The sequence below is a fragment of the Heptranchias perlo genome, chromosome 10, assembly GCF_035084215.1.
Source record: "Heptranchias perlo isolate sHepPer1 chromosome 10, sHepPer1.hap1, whole genome shotgun sequence".
Lineage (NCBI taxonomy): Eukaryota > Metazoa > Chordata > Chondrichthyes > Hexanchiformes > Hexanchidae > Heptranchias > Heptranchias perlo.
Window position 1 is genome coordinate 21,093,520 of NC_090334.1, and position 17,107 is coordinate 21,110,626.

General features: G+C 44.2%; 1 protein-coding gene across 2 annotated transcripts in view; it reads right to left on the reverse strand.

Annotated features, from left to right (window-relative positions):
- Positions 1-17,107, reverse strand: part of LOC137326328 (cysteine-rich motor neuron 1 protein-like) — a 272,715-nt gene that overhangs the window by 73,631 nt on the left and 181,977 nt on the right. For both annotated transcript variants that reach the window (XM_067991313.1, XM_067991312.1), the window contains one exon: positions 7,889-8,071. In XM_067991313.1, coding sequence (XP_067847414.1) covers positions 7,889-8,071 — 183 coding nt within the window. The remainder of the gene's footprint in view (positions 1-7,888; positions 8,072-17,107) is intronic.

Here is a 17,107-nt window from a genome sequence, read left to right on the forward strand (position 1 = left end):
TCTGACCTGCTCTTGCAGCCACAGTATTTATGTGGCTGGTCCAGTTAAGTTTCTGGTCAATGGTGACCCCCAGGATGTTGATGGTGGAGGATTCGGCGATGGTAATGCCGTTGAACGTCATGGGGAGGTGGTTAGACTCTCTCTTGTTGGAGATGGTCATTGACTGGCACTTGTCTGGCGCGAATGTTACTTGCCACTTATGAGCCCAAGCCTGGATGTTGTCCAGGTCTTGCTGCATGCGGGCTCGGACTGCTTCATTATCTGCCTTGATGTCAAAGACAGTTACTCTCACTTCACTTCTGGAATTCAGTTCTTTTGTCCATGTATGGACCAACGCTGTAATGAGGTCTGGAGCCGAGTGGTCCTGGCGGAACCCAAACTGAGCATTGGTGAGCAGGCTATTGGTGCAAGGGTACGGTAGCATAGTGGTTATGTTACTGGACTAATAATCCAGAAGCTTGGACTAATAATCTGAAGTTATGAGTTCAAATCCCGCCACGGCAACTGGGGAATTTAAATTCAATTAATTAAATAAAAAATCTGGAATTAAAACACTAGTATCAGTAGTGGTGACCATGAAACTACCGGATTGTCGTAAAAACCCATCTGGTTCACTAATGCCCTTTAGGGAAGGAAACGTGCCATCCTTACCCAGTCTGGCCAATATATGACTCCAGACCCACAGCAATGTGGTTGGTTCTGAAATGGCCGAGCAAGCCACTCAGTTGTAAAATCTCGCTAAAAAAAGTCATGATAGGACCACTAGGCATCGGACACGACAAAGGCAAACCAAGCCCAGTCGACCCTGCAAAGTCCTCCTCACTAACATCTGGGGACTTGTGCCAAAATTGCTAGAGCTGTTCCACAGACTAGTCAAGCAACAGCCAGACATAGCCATACTCACAGAATCATACCTGTCAGCCAACGTCCCAGAATCTTCCATCACCATCCCTGGGTATGTCCCACCAGAAGGACAGACCGACCAGAAGTGGCGGTACAGTGATAGGAGGGAAGGGAATGGCCCTGGGAGCCCTGAACATTGACTCCGGACCCCATGAAATCTCATGGCATCAGGTCAAACATGGGCAAGGAAACCTCCTGCTGATTACCACCTACTGTACTCCCTCAGCTGATGAATCAGTCCTCCTCCATGTTGAGCACCACTTGGAGGAAGCACTGAGGGAAGCCAGGCACAGAATGTACTCTGGGTGGGGGACTTCAATGTCCATCACCAAGAGTGGCTCAGTAGCACCACTACTGACCGAACTGGCCAAGTCCTGAAGGACATAGCTGCCAGACTGGGCCTGTGGCAGGTGGTGAGCGAACCAACATGAGGGAGAAACTTACTTGACTTCATCCTCACCAATCCACCTGTCACAAATGCATCTGTCCATGACAGTATTGGTAGGAGTGACCGCCGGCAGAGTCACGTCTTCACACTGAGGACACCATCCAACGTGTTGTGTGGCACTACCACCCTGCTAAATGGGATAGATTCAGGACAGATCGAGCAGCTCAAAACTGGGCATCCATGAGGCACTGTGGGCCATCAGAAGCAGCAGAACTGTATTCCAGTACAATCTGCAACCTCATGGCCCGGCATATTCCTCACTCCACCATTACCAACAAACCAGGGGATCAATCCTGTTTCAATGAGGAGTGTAGAAGAGCATGCCAGGAGCAGCATCAGGCGGACCTAAAAATGAGGTGCCAACCTGGTGAAACTACAACACAGGACTACATGCATGCTAAACAGTGGAAGCAACATGCTATAGACAGAGCTAAGTGATTCCACAACCAACGGATCAGATCGAAGCTCTGCAGTCCTGCCACATCCAGTCGTGAATGGTCGTGGACAATTAAACAACTAACGCGACGAGGAGGCTCTGTCAACATCCCCATCCTCAATGATGGAGGAATCCAGCACATGAGTGCAAAAGACAAGGCTGAAGGCTTTGCAACCATCTTCAGCCAGAAGTGCCGAGTGGATGATCCATCTCGGCCTCCTCCCGATATCCCCACCATCACAGAAGCAAGTCTTCAGCCAATTCGATTCACTCCACGTGATATCAAGAAATGGCTGAGTGCACTGGATACAGAAAAGGTTATGGGCCCCGACAACATCCCGGCTGTCGTACTGAAGACCTGTGCTCCAGAAGCAGCTGCGCCTCTAGCCAAGCTGTTCCAGTACAGCTACAACACTGGCATCTACCCGACAATGTGGAAAATTGCCCAGGTATGTCCTGTCCACAAAAAGCAGGACAAATCCAGTCAGGCCAATTACCACCCCATCAGTCCACTCTCAACCATCAGCAAAGTGATGGAAGGTGTCGTCGACAGTGCTATCAAGCGGCACTTACTCACCAATAACCTGTTCACCGATGCTCAGTTTGGGTTCCGGCAGGAGCACTCGGCTCCTGACCTCATTACAGCCTTGGTCCAAACATGGACAAAACAGCTGAATTCCAGAGGTGAAGTGAGAGTGACTGCCCTTGACATCAAGGCAGCATTTGACCAAGTGTGGCACCAAGGAGCCCGAGTAAAATTGAAGTCAATGGGAAACTCTCCAGTGGCTGGAGTCATACCTAGCACAAAGGAAGATGGTAGTGGTTGTTGGAGGCCAATCATCTCAGCCCCAGGAAATTGCTGCAGGAGTCCCTCAGGGCAGTGTCCTGGGCCTAACCATCTTCAGCTGCTTCATCAATGACCTTCCCTCCATCATGAGGTCAGAAATGGGGATGTTCGCTGATGATTTCACAGTGTTCAGTTCCATTCGCAACCCCTCAAATAATGAAGCAGTCCGAGCCCGCATGCAGCAAGACCTGGACAACATCCAGTCTTGGGCTCATAAGTGGCAAGTAACATTCGCGCCAGATAAGTGCCAGGCAATGACCATCTCCAACAAGAGAGAGTCTAACCACAATTGCATTACCATCGCCGAATCCCCCACCATCAACATCCTGGGGGTCACCATTGACCAGAAACTTAACTGGACCAGCCATATAAATACTGTGGCTACAAGAGCAGGTCAGAGGCTGGGTATTCTGTGGCGAGTGACTCACCTCCTGACTCCCCAAAGCCTTTCCACCATCTACAAAGCATAAGTCAGGAGTCTGATGGAATATTCTCCACTTGCCTGGATGAGTGCAGCTCCAACAACACTCAAGAAGCTCGACACCATCCAGGACAAAGCAGCCCGCTTGATTGGCACCCCATCCACCACCCTAAACATTCACTCCCTTCACCACCGGCGCACAGTGGCTGCAGTGTGTACCATCCACAGGATGCACTGCAGCAACTCGCCAAGGCTTCTTCGACAGCACCTCCCAAACCCGCGACCTCTACCACCTAGCAGGATAAGAGCAGCAGGCACATGGGAACAACACCACCTGCACGTTCCCCTCCAAGTCACACACCATCCCGACTTGGAAATATATCGCCGTTCCTTCATTGTCGCTGGGTCAAAATCCTGGAACTCCCTTCCTAACAGCACTGTGGGAGAACTTTCACGGACTGCAGCGGTTCAAGAAGGGGGCTCACCACCACATTCTCAAGGGCAATTAGGGATGGGCAATAAATGCCAGCCTCGCCAGCGACGCCCACATCCCATGAATGAATAAAAAAAAGTGCCGCTTGACAGCACTGTCGACGATGCCTTCCATCACTTTGCTGATGACTGAGAGTAGACTGATGGGGCGGTAATTGGCCTGACTGGATTTGTCCTGCTTTTTGTGGACAGGACATACCTGGGCAATTTTCCACATTGTCGGGTAGATGCCAGTGTTGTAGCTGTACTGGAACAGTTTGGCTAGAGGCGCGGCTAGTTCTGGAGCACAAGTCTTCAGCGTTACAGCCGGGATGTTGTCGGGGCCCATAGCCTTTGTTGTATCCAGTGCAGTCAGCTGTTTCTTGCTATCACGTGGAGTGAATCGAATTGGCTGAAGACTGGCTTCTGTGATGGTGGGGATATCGGGAGGAGGCCGAGATGGATCATCTACTCGGCACTTCTGGCTGAAGATGGTTGCAAACGCTTCAGCCTTTTCTTTTACATTCATGTGCTGGACTCTGCCATCATTGAGGATGAGGTTCTTTGCAGAGCCTCCTCCTCCCATTCGTTGTTTAATTGCCCACCACCATCTTGTTTCTTTGCATCCTGGATACTCCAGGCATTCCTCTCATCTCTGCTGTTAGTATCTTGCTGATCAACATTTCGCATGTTCTCACACTCTGATCCACATAATAATATGGGGGTTACCATTGCTTCATAAGCTCTCACTTTGTAGAGTTAAAAATTATAAATTAAATTACTTAAATAAATACTCCTCACTTGTAGTATGCCTTTTTTGGGTGGGTTTGACAAACAATCGAATAATAGATTATTGGGACTTTTACTATGAAAAAGGTGGACTTACCTGCTTGCAGTTCTAAATCATGGTGACACTGCATGCAAATTCCTGACCTACAATTTGCTAAATTTCATTGCATGCTATCAGCAAATCCGAGTGTTTGGGAAAAATACCAGCATTCATCCACTCTAAATGCATTGGTTCAAACCACAAAGGACAGACCATGTGTTTTGTAGCAATCAAGATGTGTTTTATATTAAGTAAAATGGAAGAGTAAACAGGAATTCTCATCTCTTATCAGAACAAGTGTTTGCAGAAAACATCCTGTTTTCAGTCGCATCATCCAATTTTAATGAAGAAACCAATGAAAGTGGCCAAGTTTAAAGAATACTTGGATGAATTTCATGCAGTTTCCAGCATCAGATTAAAAACTAAAAATTGACCATCATGAGAGGTAGTCCATCAATGGTGATATATATATATATATCACCATTGATGGACTACAAACTTACCTCTCATGATGGTCAATTTTTAGTTATATATATATATATATAAATATATAAATAAAAAGTTTAGCTGTCTATTTTGTAAATCCCTAACCTATCATGCATTTTAAATTCTTTTTGTCACGTCAGTCTCTTATTAAAACCCAAGGCTCAAAAGCTCAGATTCCTGAATCAACCATTTAAGTGTCATTGCCAAAATGCGGTCAGCCCCCATTATAATTTAACTATTCTCCTGTATGATGTTGATGACAACTTACATTTAAATAGTGCATTTAACATAGCAAAAGGTTCCAAAGAGTGGACAAACCCAAGCTAGAGGGTGACTTGGGGAGGTGGCCGAAGGCAGATTTGAAGAGGCAGATTCTAAGGATGTTTTTGAAAATGGGGAGGAATTAAGCATGGCGGGGGGTGGGGTGGTTTGGGGAGGAGAGTTCCAGATTGTTGGCTCTGCCACTGATGAAAGAGCGAAGGGAGGGAAATGCACATAGTCCAGCACTGGAAAAGGAGGGGTGGTAGGCAGGAATGTAGGACAGGTGGAGATTGTAAAGGCTTGGGAAGGAGGAGTCCATGAAGTGATCTGAAGGTGAAGATGATGATCTTGAAGTCAAAACACTGAGGATAGAGGAGGTCAGCAAGATCAGGATGATAGGTGAGCTGCATTTTGTACAGGACTTGCTTCAGAGGCAGTTCAAAGATGGTTCACTTGACTGATTCCTGGGATGAGGGGGTTATCTCATGAGGAAAGGTTGGACAAGTTGGGTCTGTATGCATTGGAGTTTAGAAGAATGAGAGATGATCTTATTGAAACATATAAGATCCTGAGGAGACTTGAAGGGGTAGATGCTGAGAAGATGTTTCCCTTTGTGGGAGAGACTAGAACTAGGGGACACAGTTTAAAAATAAGGGGGTTCCCATTTAAGACGGAGATGAGGAGAATTTTTTTTCTCTCAGGGGGTCGTGAGTCTATGGAACTCCCTTCCCCAGAGAGCGGTGGAGGCAGGGTCACTGAATATTTTTAAGGCTGAGTTGGATAGATTCCTGATTAACAAGGAAGTCAAAGGGTATAGTAGGTAGACAGGAAAGTAGGGTTGAGGTCACAATCAGATCAGCCATGATCTTATCAAATGGCAGAGCAGGCTCGAGGGGCCGAATGGCCTACTTCTGCTCTTAATTTGTATGTTCATATGATAGGATGTGGCCAGTGGAATTCTGGAAGAGTTGGGTTTTATGTAAAGTGGAGTGCGGGAGGCCAGCAAGGAGAGCACTGGAAATGCCTGGCTTGGAGATGATAAAATCGGGAATGAGAATTTCAACGGTAGTGGATTTAAGGTAGGGGTAGAGAAAGGCAATATTTTGGATGTGGAAGTGGGCAGTCTTGGAGATGTACTGCTCAGGATCAAGCAGGACACAGAGGTAGCATACAGTTGGGTTGAGTTTTAGCAGTCATCCAGTCGGGGAGAGGATCAGGAGCTAGGGTGCAGAGTTTCTAGGTGGGACCAAATAGGATGGCTTTGCCGATGTTGAGCTGTTAATTAAAAAAAAATTCTGGCTCAATCACAACTTGATGTCAGAGTTGCTGTGGAATCAAGGGTGAAAGTGGAGAGGTAAAGCAGGGTATCACTGGTGTACATTTTGAAAACTAACCCCATGCTTACAGATTCTGTTGCCAATGGGCAGCATATAGATCAGAAATAGGAGGGGACAAAGGACGGAAACTTCGGCACTTTGGCAGTGCTTGCGTGAACATTGGAGGAAAGACATTGCAAGGCATGTGCTGGCAACATCGGGACAAATAGGAATGTAGGAATGGTACAAAAAGGGCAGTGCCACAAAGGTGGATCACGGAGAAGAGGTGGTGAAGAAGGATGGTATGGTCAACTGTGATAACAAAGATAAAACAAGACCAAGATAAGACCAAGCTACAATTCAATCCAAGACAGAAGCACAACAGTTCACTTAGGAAGCGGAGCAATGTATCTCTGGTAATTAGGGTGCAGACACATTCCAGGATTTCAAATCGATGATATGACAATTTCAATCACTGTCCAATTCTCAAGGGAACATTACAATTTTATTAAAGTAAATCACCAAGTTGTAATACTACCGTAACATTTAATGCAGATATGCTAAAATTAGCATAATTTATGATTTCCTGAACCTGAATCAAACACAATTACACTATGGTTGAACAACCATTTATGCCTGCCACCTTAAAGGGGCTGTATCAACAGCAGATTCAGGCTTGCAAATCAGGGCCATTCTGTTAATCAACATAATTATACCACCACAATAGGCCAGAAATATTTGGCTATTTATTTTTCTACTAAGCGAGATTTGATAAAATGAAATTTATGTGCTACAAACACTGTTCCCGAAATGAATTTGAAATATTAAGACACAAAGTTATCGTGTAAACTTTGTTCTTTCTCCTTTTTTTAATGCATGTGACATCAACACCATCAGTTTTTAGTTCTGCGGCAGGAACTTTTGTTTAAAGCTTGCTTTGGAAATGGTCAGAAATGATCTACTTCTAGTTAAAGACTGAGGCATATCGCAACATAAATTCTAGCCATCTGTGATATTGCTGTGGGGTAATCAGCTGTATTCAATACATTCCACATACCAAACATGCAGATGATTCCACGCAGACAGTCACACAGGAACCAGCTTATGCTCTCTATTGTGTTACCATCCCACATTCCCACAGGACAACATTGTCCCTTTAAATATAACACTGTTCCTTTCTTTTATCAACAAAAATACAGTATGAAGGTCTCCCTCATGGTTGTTCCACTGGCTATGTATTAATGTGGACTTATTTTAAATTACTCAGTGAATTATACCATCTGCTCATTTTTAAAAACTATAGCCAGTGGCCATGACATAAATCATTGCTGGCGCAAGACAATGGCTTAGATCATATAAGAGCAATGTAATTTAAATGCAACGTACACGGCGGGTTATTGCTTAATTTTTTTTTAGCTGGAGGCACCAAGTTATAATCTAGAAACTTCAGTCTTGTCTGTGGAGACTTACCCTGACAAACTGGACAGCATTCTCCCTCAGGGATGTAATAGTTTTCACATTTCAGCTCTCCACATTCTGCTTTCGAACATAATGAGATGCCACCTCGACAGCGACAGAACCAGCAAGCCTCCATGCGATACACCTCTCCGCCTGCATATTCAGTGCCATTGTAAACACATTTGCGAGTGGTTTCTGAAAAAAAATAGAATACTTTAACTATAAGGGCTCACCTGTAACAATTTTTCCTCAAATCTTGATCAAGCACTATGTCCTTGACTCTAAGATTTCATTTGAAATGCAATGTTTGGTCAACAGAGGTCTCCAGAACAGTATAATGTATAGTTTACAGTATTTCCTTGATATGTTCATTTTCCATGTGTAACGCACTACTCTGTTCTGACAGCTTATTGCAGCTAAGAGAGCACAGTGAAGTTGAATCAGTAAAATCATACCAACAACTTCTTTGAAATTGCAACTAACTTAGAAACATTCTCCACAGTCATAAAAACTTAACATATTTGTGCACAAAGATGGTATTGATGTAAATAAATCTAGCGCGTTGATTTCTAGTACAACTGTTCAGTGCAAACATTTTAATGACCACGTGGAAATAGAGATCCAAGCACATTTAAACAACCTGAATTTGACTGCTTTGGATTGACCAGCTGTGATTTTCTCAGTTTATGCTGTTGCAACCTGAAGTTTAGTTTCATGCCACAAACACTGAAAATCTACAATATTCATATCCAGGTTCAAGTGATGGACTGGGGTTGAACAGATGTTGGGTTACTACATCTTATGAAGAGTTTTCATAAACTTTCAGAACTGATTCAATTCCTGCAATTATACTGCTGATAAACAAATCCAAGTCATCTCCAAACACCATGCACTGAAGCAAGAGTTGGTCTATTAATCTTTGCAAAGCAAGTTTGCTGTCAATCGACCATCCACATCTGGTCCCAAAAGCAAGGCTGCATTTTATAACCTACTCTTCAAATTTGAAAATGCAACATAGGCAATTCACCAAAAAAAAATGGACATAGCTGCTCCATGTCTACAGCTGGATCAAGCCAGATAGAAATTATTTGATTTGTTGAGAAATGTGAAGTTAGTGTAACTCTCTAATTGTATTGCAGTCCGCCAAGTCGGATTCCTCCTTCGGTATGCTTTATACAGCAATAATAATATTTGTAGAAAGTGCTGGAATCACACACAGGTCACTCAGTACCTGTGGAGAAAAGACAGCATGACATTTTGGGCAGAACCAGCTTCTGTTTTTGTTTCAGACTTCCAGCATCTGCAGCGTTTTGCTTTTTATTAAAAAAAAATTATAGCACCAGCTGCAAGCTCCATCTGTGGTATTTTGAGTAAAGCACTACAATAAATAAATCAATTTATAGAAATTAAATTTTCTATTGTAGTTATTGAGGCTTCAGAATTGAAAAGATACATAATGCCAATGTACATCCTGGTTCTTTACAGAAAGCAAAAGTCAAATTGCATGCAAAAGATGACCCTCATAAAATGGCACAAATGGAAGATCACAAATCTTCAAAGTGTTGACTCGTACAACTCTGAAGAAATTCTATGAAAAATTAAAAGTTGTGGCGATTAATTGAAAAGCGTTAGTGTGCAAATTCCAGGCAGTTCTCAGGAGTGGAAAATTCACAATTCTTTTGAACTGTGTAATTCTGTGTAAAATGTTTGATGAACCCGTCAATCTGCTCTATTCAGTTTTTCTCACCGCATTCGTGGCAATGAAAGCTTTTTGTGGATGAGTGCCTGAGCTACTCCGAGTGAAAACCATCTTCTCCAAACCAGCGGCGTTTGATGTCAGCTTGCTGTCAGTGCATTCATGTGGGTTTAATCTGCAGTGGGCTCAAAAAGGCCAACACAAAAGACTTCAACACTGGTCAGAAAAGAACAGCAGACATTTATTATCAAAACACTGATCCCTTTCCTGTCAGCCACAATCAAGCTAGTACCAAGCGCTGAAGGGAATTATTTTTCACCCTTCGAATGGAACAAAAATTTAAAACCTTTCCCAACATTGAACTGTTGAACTTTTCAGCTCAAACATGTGACCAGAAAAAAAACTGTTTAACTTTGCACTTTATTTGAAGATATTTTACAGTCTAAGCAGTTTTACAGTGACTGACCTAATAAAGCTTAGCAAGTCAATACATCTGTATCCACAGACAAGAAAACATAATGGGGGCTGCTATCATGTATCCCTAATTGATTACTTTGATCTTCAGTCTTGCATTCTAAATTTTTGATATTTCTGCCTTTGCTCTTCCACATTAAATGAGCTCCCTCACTATCTGGTGTTCAAAAAGCACCTGCAGCTTTGAACCCACAATTACAAGGGGCTTCCAGAAATGCCTACCTTGATGACTGAATTTGCCTGAACCTCTTCTCAAAGCCACATTTCTTTTCTGAACACTTGCCTCCAGCTCCAACTTGATTCCAGTTTTCCCCTGCCACTTATGATCACCAACATCTCAGTGATATTTCATCTGAGCACTGCTCTCAGTGTTTCAAGGAATTTACAAACTCCACTATGCGCTGCTTCATGTGTGATCTCAATCTCTTTCTACAGCTGTAAACAATTTTACAACACCAAGTTATAGTCCAACAATTTTATTTGAAATTCACAAGCTTTCGGAAGCTTCCTCCTTCCTCAGGTGAATGTTGTGGAAATGAAATCCTCGAACCCTTCGCATTTATAAATCACAGAACAATACCTGGTGATTACAGATAGTCTTTCCAACTGCCCGTTGCCAAGGCAATCACAGTGTGCAGACAGAGAGGTGTTACCTACAAGGCCACCGAATATACAAACCACCAAAAAAAAGAGGCAGAAACATAGAAACATCCGGAAGGAAGAGAAAGCAAATGACCCGTTATATTAAAAACAGCTAACATTTGTTCGCTGGTGGGGTTACGTGTAGCGTGACATGAACCCAAGATCCCAGTTGAGGCCGTCCTCATGGGTGCAGAACTTGGCTATCAATTTCTGCTCGACGATTTTGCGTTGTCGTGTGTCTCGAAGGCCGCCTTGGAGTATGCTTACCCGAAGGTCGGTGGATGAATGTCCTTGACTGCTGAAGTGTTCCCCGACTGGGAGGGAACCCTCCTGTCTGGCGATTGTTGCACGGTGTCCGTTCATCCGTTGTCGCAGTGTCTGCATGGTCTCGCCAATGTACCATGCTCCGGGGCATCCTTTCCTGCAGCGTATGAGGTAGACAATGTTGGCCGAGTCACAGGAGTATGAACCATGCACCTGGTGGGTGGTGTCCTCTCGTGTGATGGTGGTATCTGTGTCGATGATCTGGCATGTCTTGCAGAGGTTACCGTGGCAGGGTTGTGTGGTGTCGTGGACGCTGTTCTCCTGAAAGCTGGGTAATTTGCTGCGAACGATGGTCTGTTAGAGGTTGGGTGGCTGTTTAAAGGCGAGTAGTGGAGGTGTGGGGATGGCCATAGCGAGGTGTTCGTCGTCATTGATGACATGTTGAAGGCTGCGGAGAACATGGCGTAGTTTCTCCGCTCCGGGGAAGTACTGGACGACGAAGGGTGCTCTGTTGGTTGCGTCCCGTGTTTGTCTTCTGAGGAGGTCTATGCGATTTTTCGCTGTGGCCCGTCGGAACTGTCGATCGATGAGTCGAGCGTCATATCCCATTCTTACTAGGGCGTCTTTCAGCGTCTGTAGGTGTCCATCGCGTTCCACCTCGTCTGAGCAGACTCTGTGTATTCGCAGGGCCTGTCCATAGGGGATGGCCTCTTTGACGTGGTTAGGGTGGAAGCTGGAAAAGTGGAGCATCGTGAGGTTGTCCGTGGGCTTGCGGTAGAGTGAGGTGCTGAGGTGCCCGTCTTTGATGGAGATTTGTGTGTCCAAGAAAGAAACTGATTCTGAGGAGTAGTCCATGGTGAGCTTGATGGTGGGATGGAACTTGTTGATGTTATCATGTAGTCTCTTCAGTGATTCCTCGCCGTGGGTCCATAGAAAGAAAATGGCGTCGATGTATCTGGGTGTATAGTGTTGGTTGGAGGTCCTGTGCAGTGAAGAAGTCCTGCTCGAACTTGTGCATGAAAATGTTGGCGTATTGGGGTGCGAATTTGGTCCCCATGGCTGTTCCGTGTGTTTGGGTAAAGAACTGGTTATTGAAGGTGAAGACATTGTGATCCAAGATGAAGCGGATGAGTTGTAGGATGGCGTCTGGAGATTGGCTGTTGTTGGTGTTGAGTATTGATGCTGTCGCAGTGATGCCGTCATCGTGGGGGATACTGGTGTATAGTGCAGAGACGTCCATCGTGGTGAGAAGTGTTCCTGGTTCAACTGGTCCGTGGGTACTGAGTTTTTGTAGGAAGTCTGTAGTGTCGAGACAGAAGCTGGGGGTTCCCTTAACGATGGGTTTCAGGATGCCCTCGATGTATCCAGAGAGGTTCTCACACAGGGTTGCGTTGCCTGATACGATAGGACGTCCGGGTGTGTTGGCTTTGTGTATCTTTGGGAGGCAGTAGAAGTCTCCCACGCGGGGAGTACGTGGGATGAGAGTGCGTAGGATGCTTTGAAGGTCTGCATCGAAGGTCTTGACCAGTTTGTTGAGCTGGTGGGTGTGTTCTTTGGTCGGATCTGCGGGTAACCGTCTGTAGTGTTCCTGGTTGTCCAGTTGTCGGTATGCTTCTTTGCAATAGTCCCTTCTGTTCTGTATGACGATGGCTCCTCCTTTGTCCGCTGGTTTGATGACGATGTTGCGGTTGGTCTTGAGAGCGTTGATGGCGTTGCGTTTTGCTCGGGTGACATTCTGGACTGTCTTCTGAGTGCGGCTGATGAATCTGGCATCGACGCATTTCCTGACAGCTTGAGCATACATGTCAAGCTGAGGGCAGCGACCCTCCGGAGGAGTCCAGTGTGACTCTTTCCTCTTCGGTTGCTGTACCGCGGATCCCTCTGTCTGCTGTTACGGATCGTTGATTGTCTCATTGGGTTCGCTGCTGAAATCTTGGGGTTTGTGGAAGAATTCCCAGAGCAGCAGCATCTACAGCAGCATCGGTTCAATCCATACCATGGCTGAATTGTTCTTGAGTTCCACATCATCCTTCAACTTATCATCCACTCAAATAAAAAAAATTATTTCTTCCTTTCAAAAAGATCAAGGGCCTGAAGCTGAAGCAACCTGTAGACTTGCAAATATAAACGTCAACTATGGAAAACCACGTTCTGCTGGAAGTAAGGCAAGATGATAACCAAACTTTCGATCCTGAGCCACAAATCTAAAAATCAAATTGCATTTCCTTTCCCAATGTCCAGAAAGCAGCAAGGTGAGAGATGTCAGCATCCCAGAGAAAAGTCAGGAGACAATGATTAATTTCAGCATCTTATGCTGTATGCCTGGGGTCAGCTCAAAGCTCTGGAGTCTAATGTTGGCAGAAGTATGCTGTACCTGTACATGTAGAAATCACATCACCACTAACCTAACTTGTCTCAGATTTGTTTAAGATGCCATCAGAGGGTTTAGTTCAACTCTACCAGCCATCCATCTTACCCTGTGTTCAGGTGATAAATTTCATTCCTTGGATCAGTCCACGACCAACAGGTCAAACTTAACTTCGAATAAACAAGAATTTTGCAAATGTCCTCGATTCACTTGAAACCATAAATGTGATTGTAAAATTTCAATCAGAACATTTTTTTAGAAAATAACACCATTCCATGAAGATGCAAGTCATTGGTTATAATAAAAATGAAGCCACTGTTCTACTTTATGCCAGTGGTTATGGACACCTTTTGCTCTTTCATCTCCAACTGGAGAATTGGCAAGTGTCCCTTGCTTTTATGACACCCTTCCTGTTGGGCATTAGTCCAGCTCATTTGTACCTTCCTTATGTGGTTTCTTAGTCATTGCATGCTGGCACAAATCCTGAGTCATTATGTAATGTTTTTTACCCGATGTGGATGTGTTGCAGGCTTTGCTGGAAGCTGCAATACCCACGTTTGCCACCAGTGCATTACCAATGGCTCTAAAGTGACTGGAATTATATGCCGAGTCTGTATCCGCTAAATAAAGTTACCAATGCAGACTCGGCATATAATTCGAGCCATTGGTATTACCTGTTAATCTAAGGACTTAGATATTGTAGGTAAAACTTTAATTCTTACACATTGTGATATTGTTACATCATGACATGCATTCGATTATGGGGTGTTGTGTTGTGCTACTATGGAGCCAACTCAACATTTATCCACCACTAAACCAGTCTTGGTGGAGATAAGACAATCTAGATTGGATTCAATTTAGAAACTTGATACTGAGATTTCTGCATCACATTTGCAAATGTCCAGAGCAAATTAATATCTACGATGGACCTGATAACGGATGTGGACACTGATGTTTGGGCAGATCTGCAAGACCGCTCTAGATCAACAAGAGATGGACAATATTAAATACTTTAAATGCTTTTTTGATAAATATTAATGACTTGGACTTGGGTATACAGGGCACAATTTTAAAATTTGCAGATGATATAAAACTTGAATGTAGTAAACAGTGAGGAGGATAGTAATAGACTTCAAGAGGACATCGACAGGCTGGTGGAACGGGCGGACACATGGCAGATGAAATTTAATGCAGAGAAGTGCGAAGTGATATATTTTGGCAGGAAGAATGAGGAGAGGCAATATAAATGAAATGGTACAATTCTAAAGGTGGTGCAGGAACAGAGAGACCTGGGGGGTGTATGTACAAAAATCTTTGAAGGTGGCAGGACAGGTTGAGAAAGCAGTTTAAAAAAAGCATACTGGGCTTTACAAATAGAGGCATAGAGTACAAAAGCAAGGAAGTTATGTTGAACCTTTATAAGACATTGGTTCAGCCACAACTGGAGTATTGTGTCCAATTCTGGGCACTGCAATTTAGGAAGGATGTGAAGACCTTAGAGAGAGTGCAGACAAGATTTACTAGAATGGTTCCAGGGATGAGGGACTTCAGTTACGTGGATCGACTGGACAAGCTGGGGTTGTTCACCTTAGAGCAAAGAAGTTTGAGAGGAGATTTGACAGAAGTGTTCAAAATCATGAGGGGTTTAAATAAAGTAAATTAAGAGAAACTGTTCTCATTGGCGGAAGGGTCGAGAATCAGGGGACACAGATTTAAGGTGATTGGCAAAAGAACAAAAGGCGACATGAAGATAAACTTTTTTTTTTAAACGCAGCGAGTAGTTATGATCTGGAACGCGTTGCCTGTAGGGGTGGTGGAAGCAGATTCAATCGTGGCTTTCAAAAAGGAATTGGATAAATACTTGAAGGGAAAATATTTGCAGGGCTACGGGGAAAAAGCGGTGGAATGGACCAACTGGATTGCTCTTAAAAGAGCTGGCACGGGCTCAATGAGCCGAATGGCCTCCTTCTGTGTAGTAGCCATTTTATGATTCTATACTTGTTCTCATAGTTGGCAGCCTCAAAAAAAAATCATACTTCTTGCTTTTTAAGTTGAAACTCCTCTCTATCCAGTTTTGATTTTCTTGTACTAGCTGGTGAGACTGCACAACTACTTTTGTTAGGTTTATGATATGCCAACTCAACCTGTAAACTAATTCAAATTTAAAATCAAGCGAGCCTATATAAGTAACTCGAGCAAATTTGCCAATTTCAGTAAACCACATGAATTATTGCAGAACTTTCATTTTCCTGTTAAAATCCTTAAATACTTGGTTTTGGCTACTTTTAAAAGGCATTGGGGCTGATATAGGTCAGTTCTATATTGTTTAGAACTGGTGCTACTCGTCTGAAAAATCAAAGGCAAATAGCACTCAATTTTCTAACCTACACTTAATGGAATGATTATTCACAATTCCATGTGCAAACTCAGACGAGTCTAGGGAAGAGAATTGCAGTGGGACAGGAAAACTGCATTTCAGTGAAAATTGAAGGGAATGGGTCCAATTAAAGGAGGGCGTCACAATGGGAAGCAAATAGTAAAAATTCGGCAAGCTTTTGGCAAACCTCAAAGTGGATCTGAACACAGGAATAGTTTTTGCCAAGTCAAAGAAGCAGGGGATTAAGAAGTGGCAGGCAAAAATAAAGGGAACGGGAACTCCAAGTGCTGGCATAAATTGGCAGAGAAGTGGTGGAGCAGCCCAGCATCCATTCTCTTGTTTGATGGCTGAAGTTGAGGTGGTGCTGCATGAAGTGTTTGCGAAGAGGGCTGCCCTCTATGCTGCTCTACTGTACCATCCACATTGCAACACGCCAGCATGAGGCATAGCCAAGTTTCAGGCCACAGCCAATTGTCACTGTCCCTGTATGTGCCAGCCCTATGCTGCAAGGTAACCACAGATGCCCTTGCAGCAAATGCCTACAGTTCTGCATCTGTGTCTTTGTTGAACCAAACCCTTAGAACAAAAATAAAATACTGCAAATGCTGGATATCTGGAACAAAAACAGAAAAATGCTGGAAACATTCAGCAGGTCAGGTAGCATCTGTGGAGAGAACAAACAAGTTAATGTTTTGCAAGTGTGCAAGCTCTGTCAGAACTGGAAGATATTACAGATGAACAGCATTTAAATACAGGACAAGGTGAAGTAGGAGGGGAGAAAATAACAGAAAACACACTTGCACGCACACACAGGTAAAATGCTTAAGTGGAAAATAAGTAGATGGTTAGCTCTTGATTACCCTGACATGTCTTCTTTCATGCAATACTGTGTTAAGCACAGCATGCTGTGATTGGGTTGCATCTGAAGATCTTCTAACAGTTAACTCAGGTGCACATCTTGTTGTAATGTCACTGGGGGTCTGCTGGTACTGTTTTGTTTGGAAAGAGGAGCCTCCACCAGCACATCTGCCAAAGTAAGGTTATTTCACCTATCTCTGCAGATGTGGGGTGGGTACTGCGTGCTGGCAAAGGAGGCACAAAGCACCGATTGGGCATCCTTCCACAGGTCCTCCACCCTTTTATGAACGAGTCAGCTACGAGGATCCCCTACAGCCAGTAAAGGAAGCAGGGCAAAAAAAACCAATTACCACAAAGGCTTATGAATGCCTAAGTGCCAGCAGAAAAAAGAAATCACAGAGCTGCCCAAAAGTTCTAAAAGCACTTAGCTTTAAAACCTGTGGGCCTTTTAGAGAGCTTCCAGCCTAAAATTTCACCGAGCCATCCCTCCTGCCAGCTTTGTTGGGAGTGCTGTGCACATGACTTCTGTGGGCCGGGAAAGAGTCACGTGTT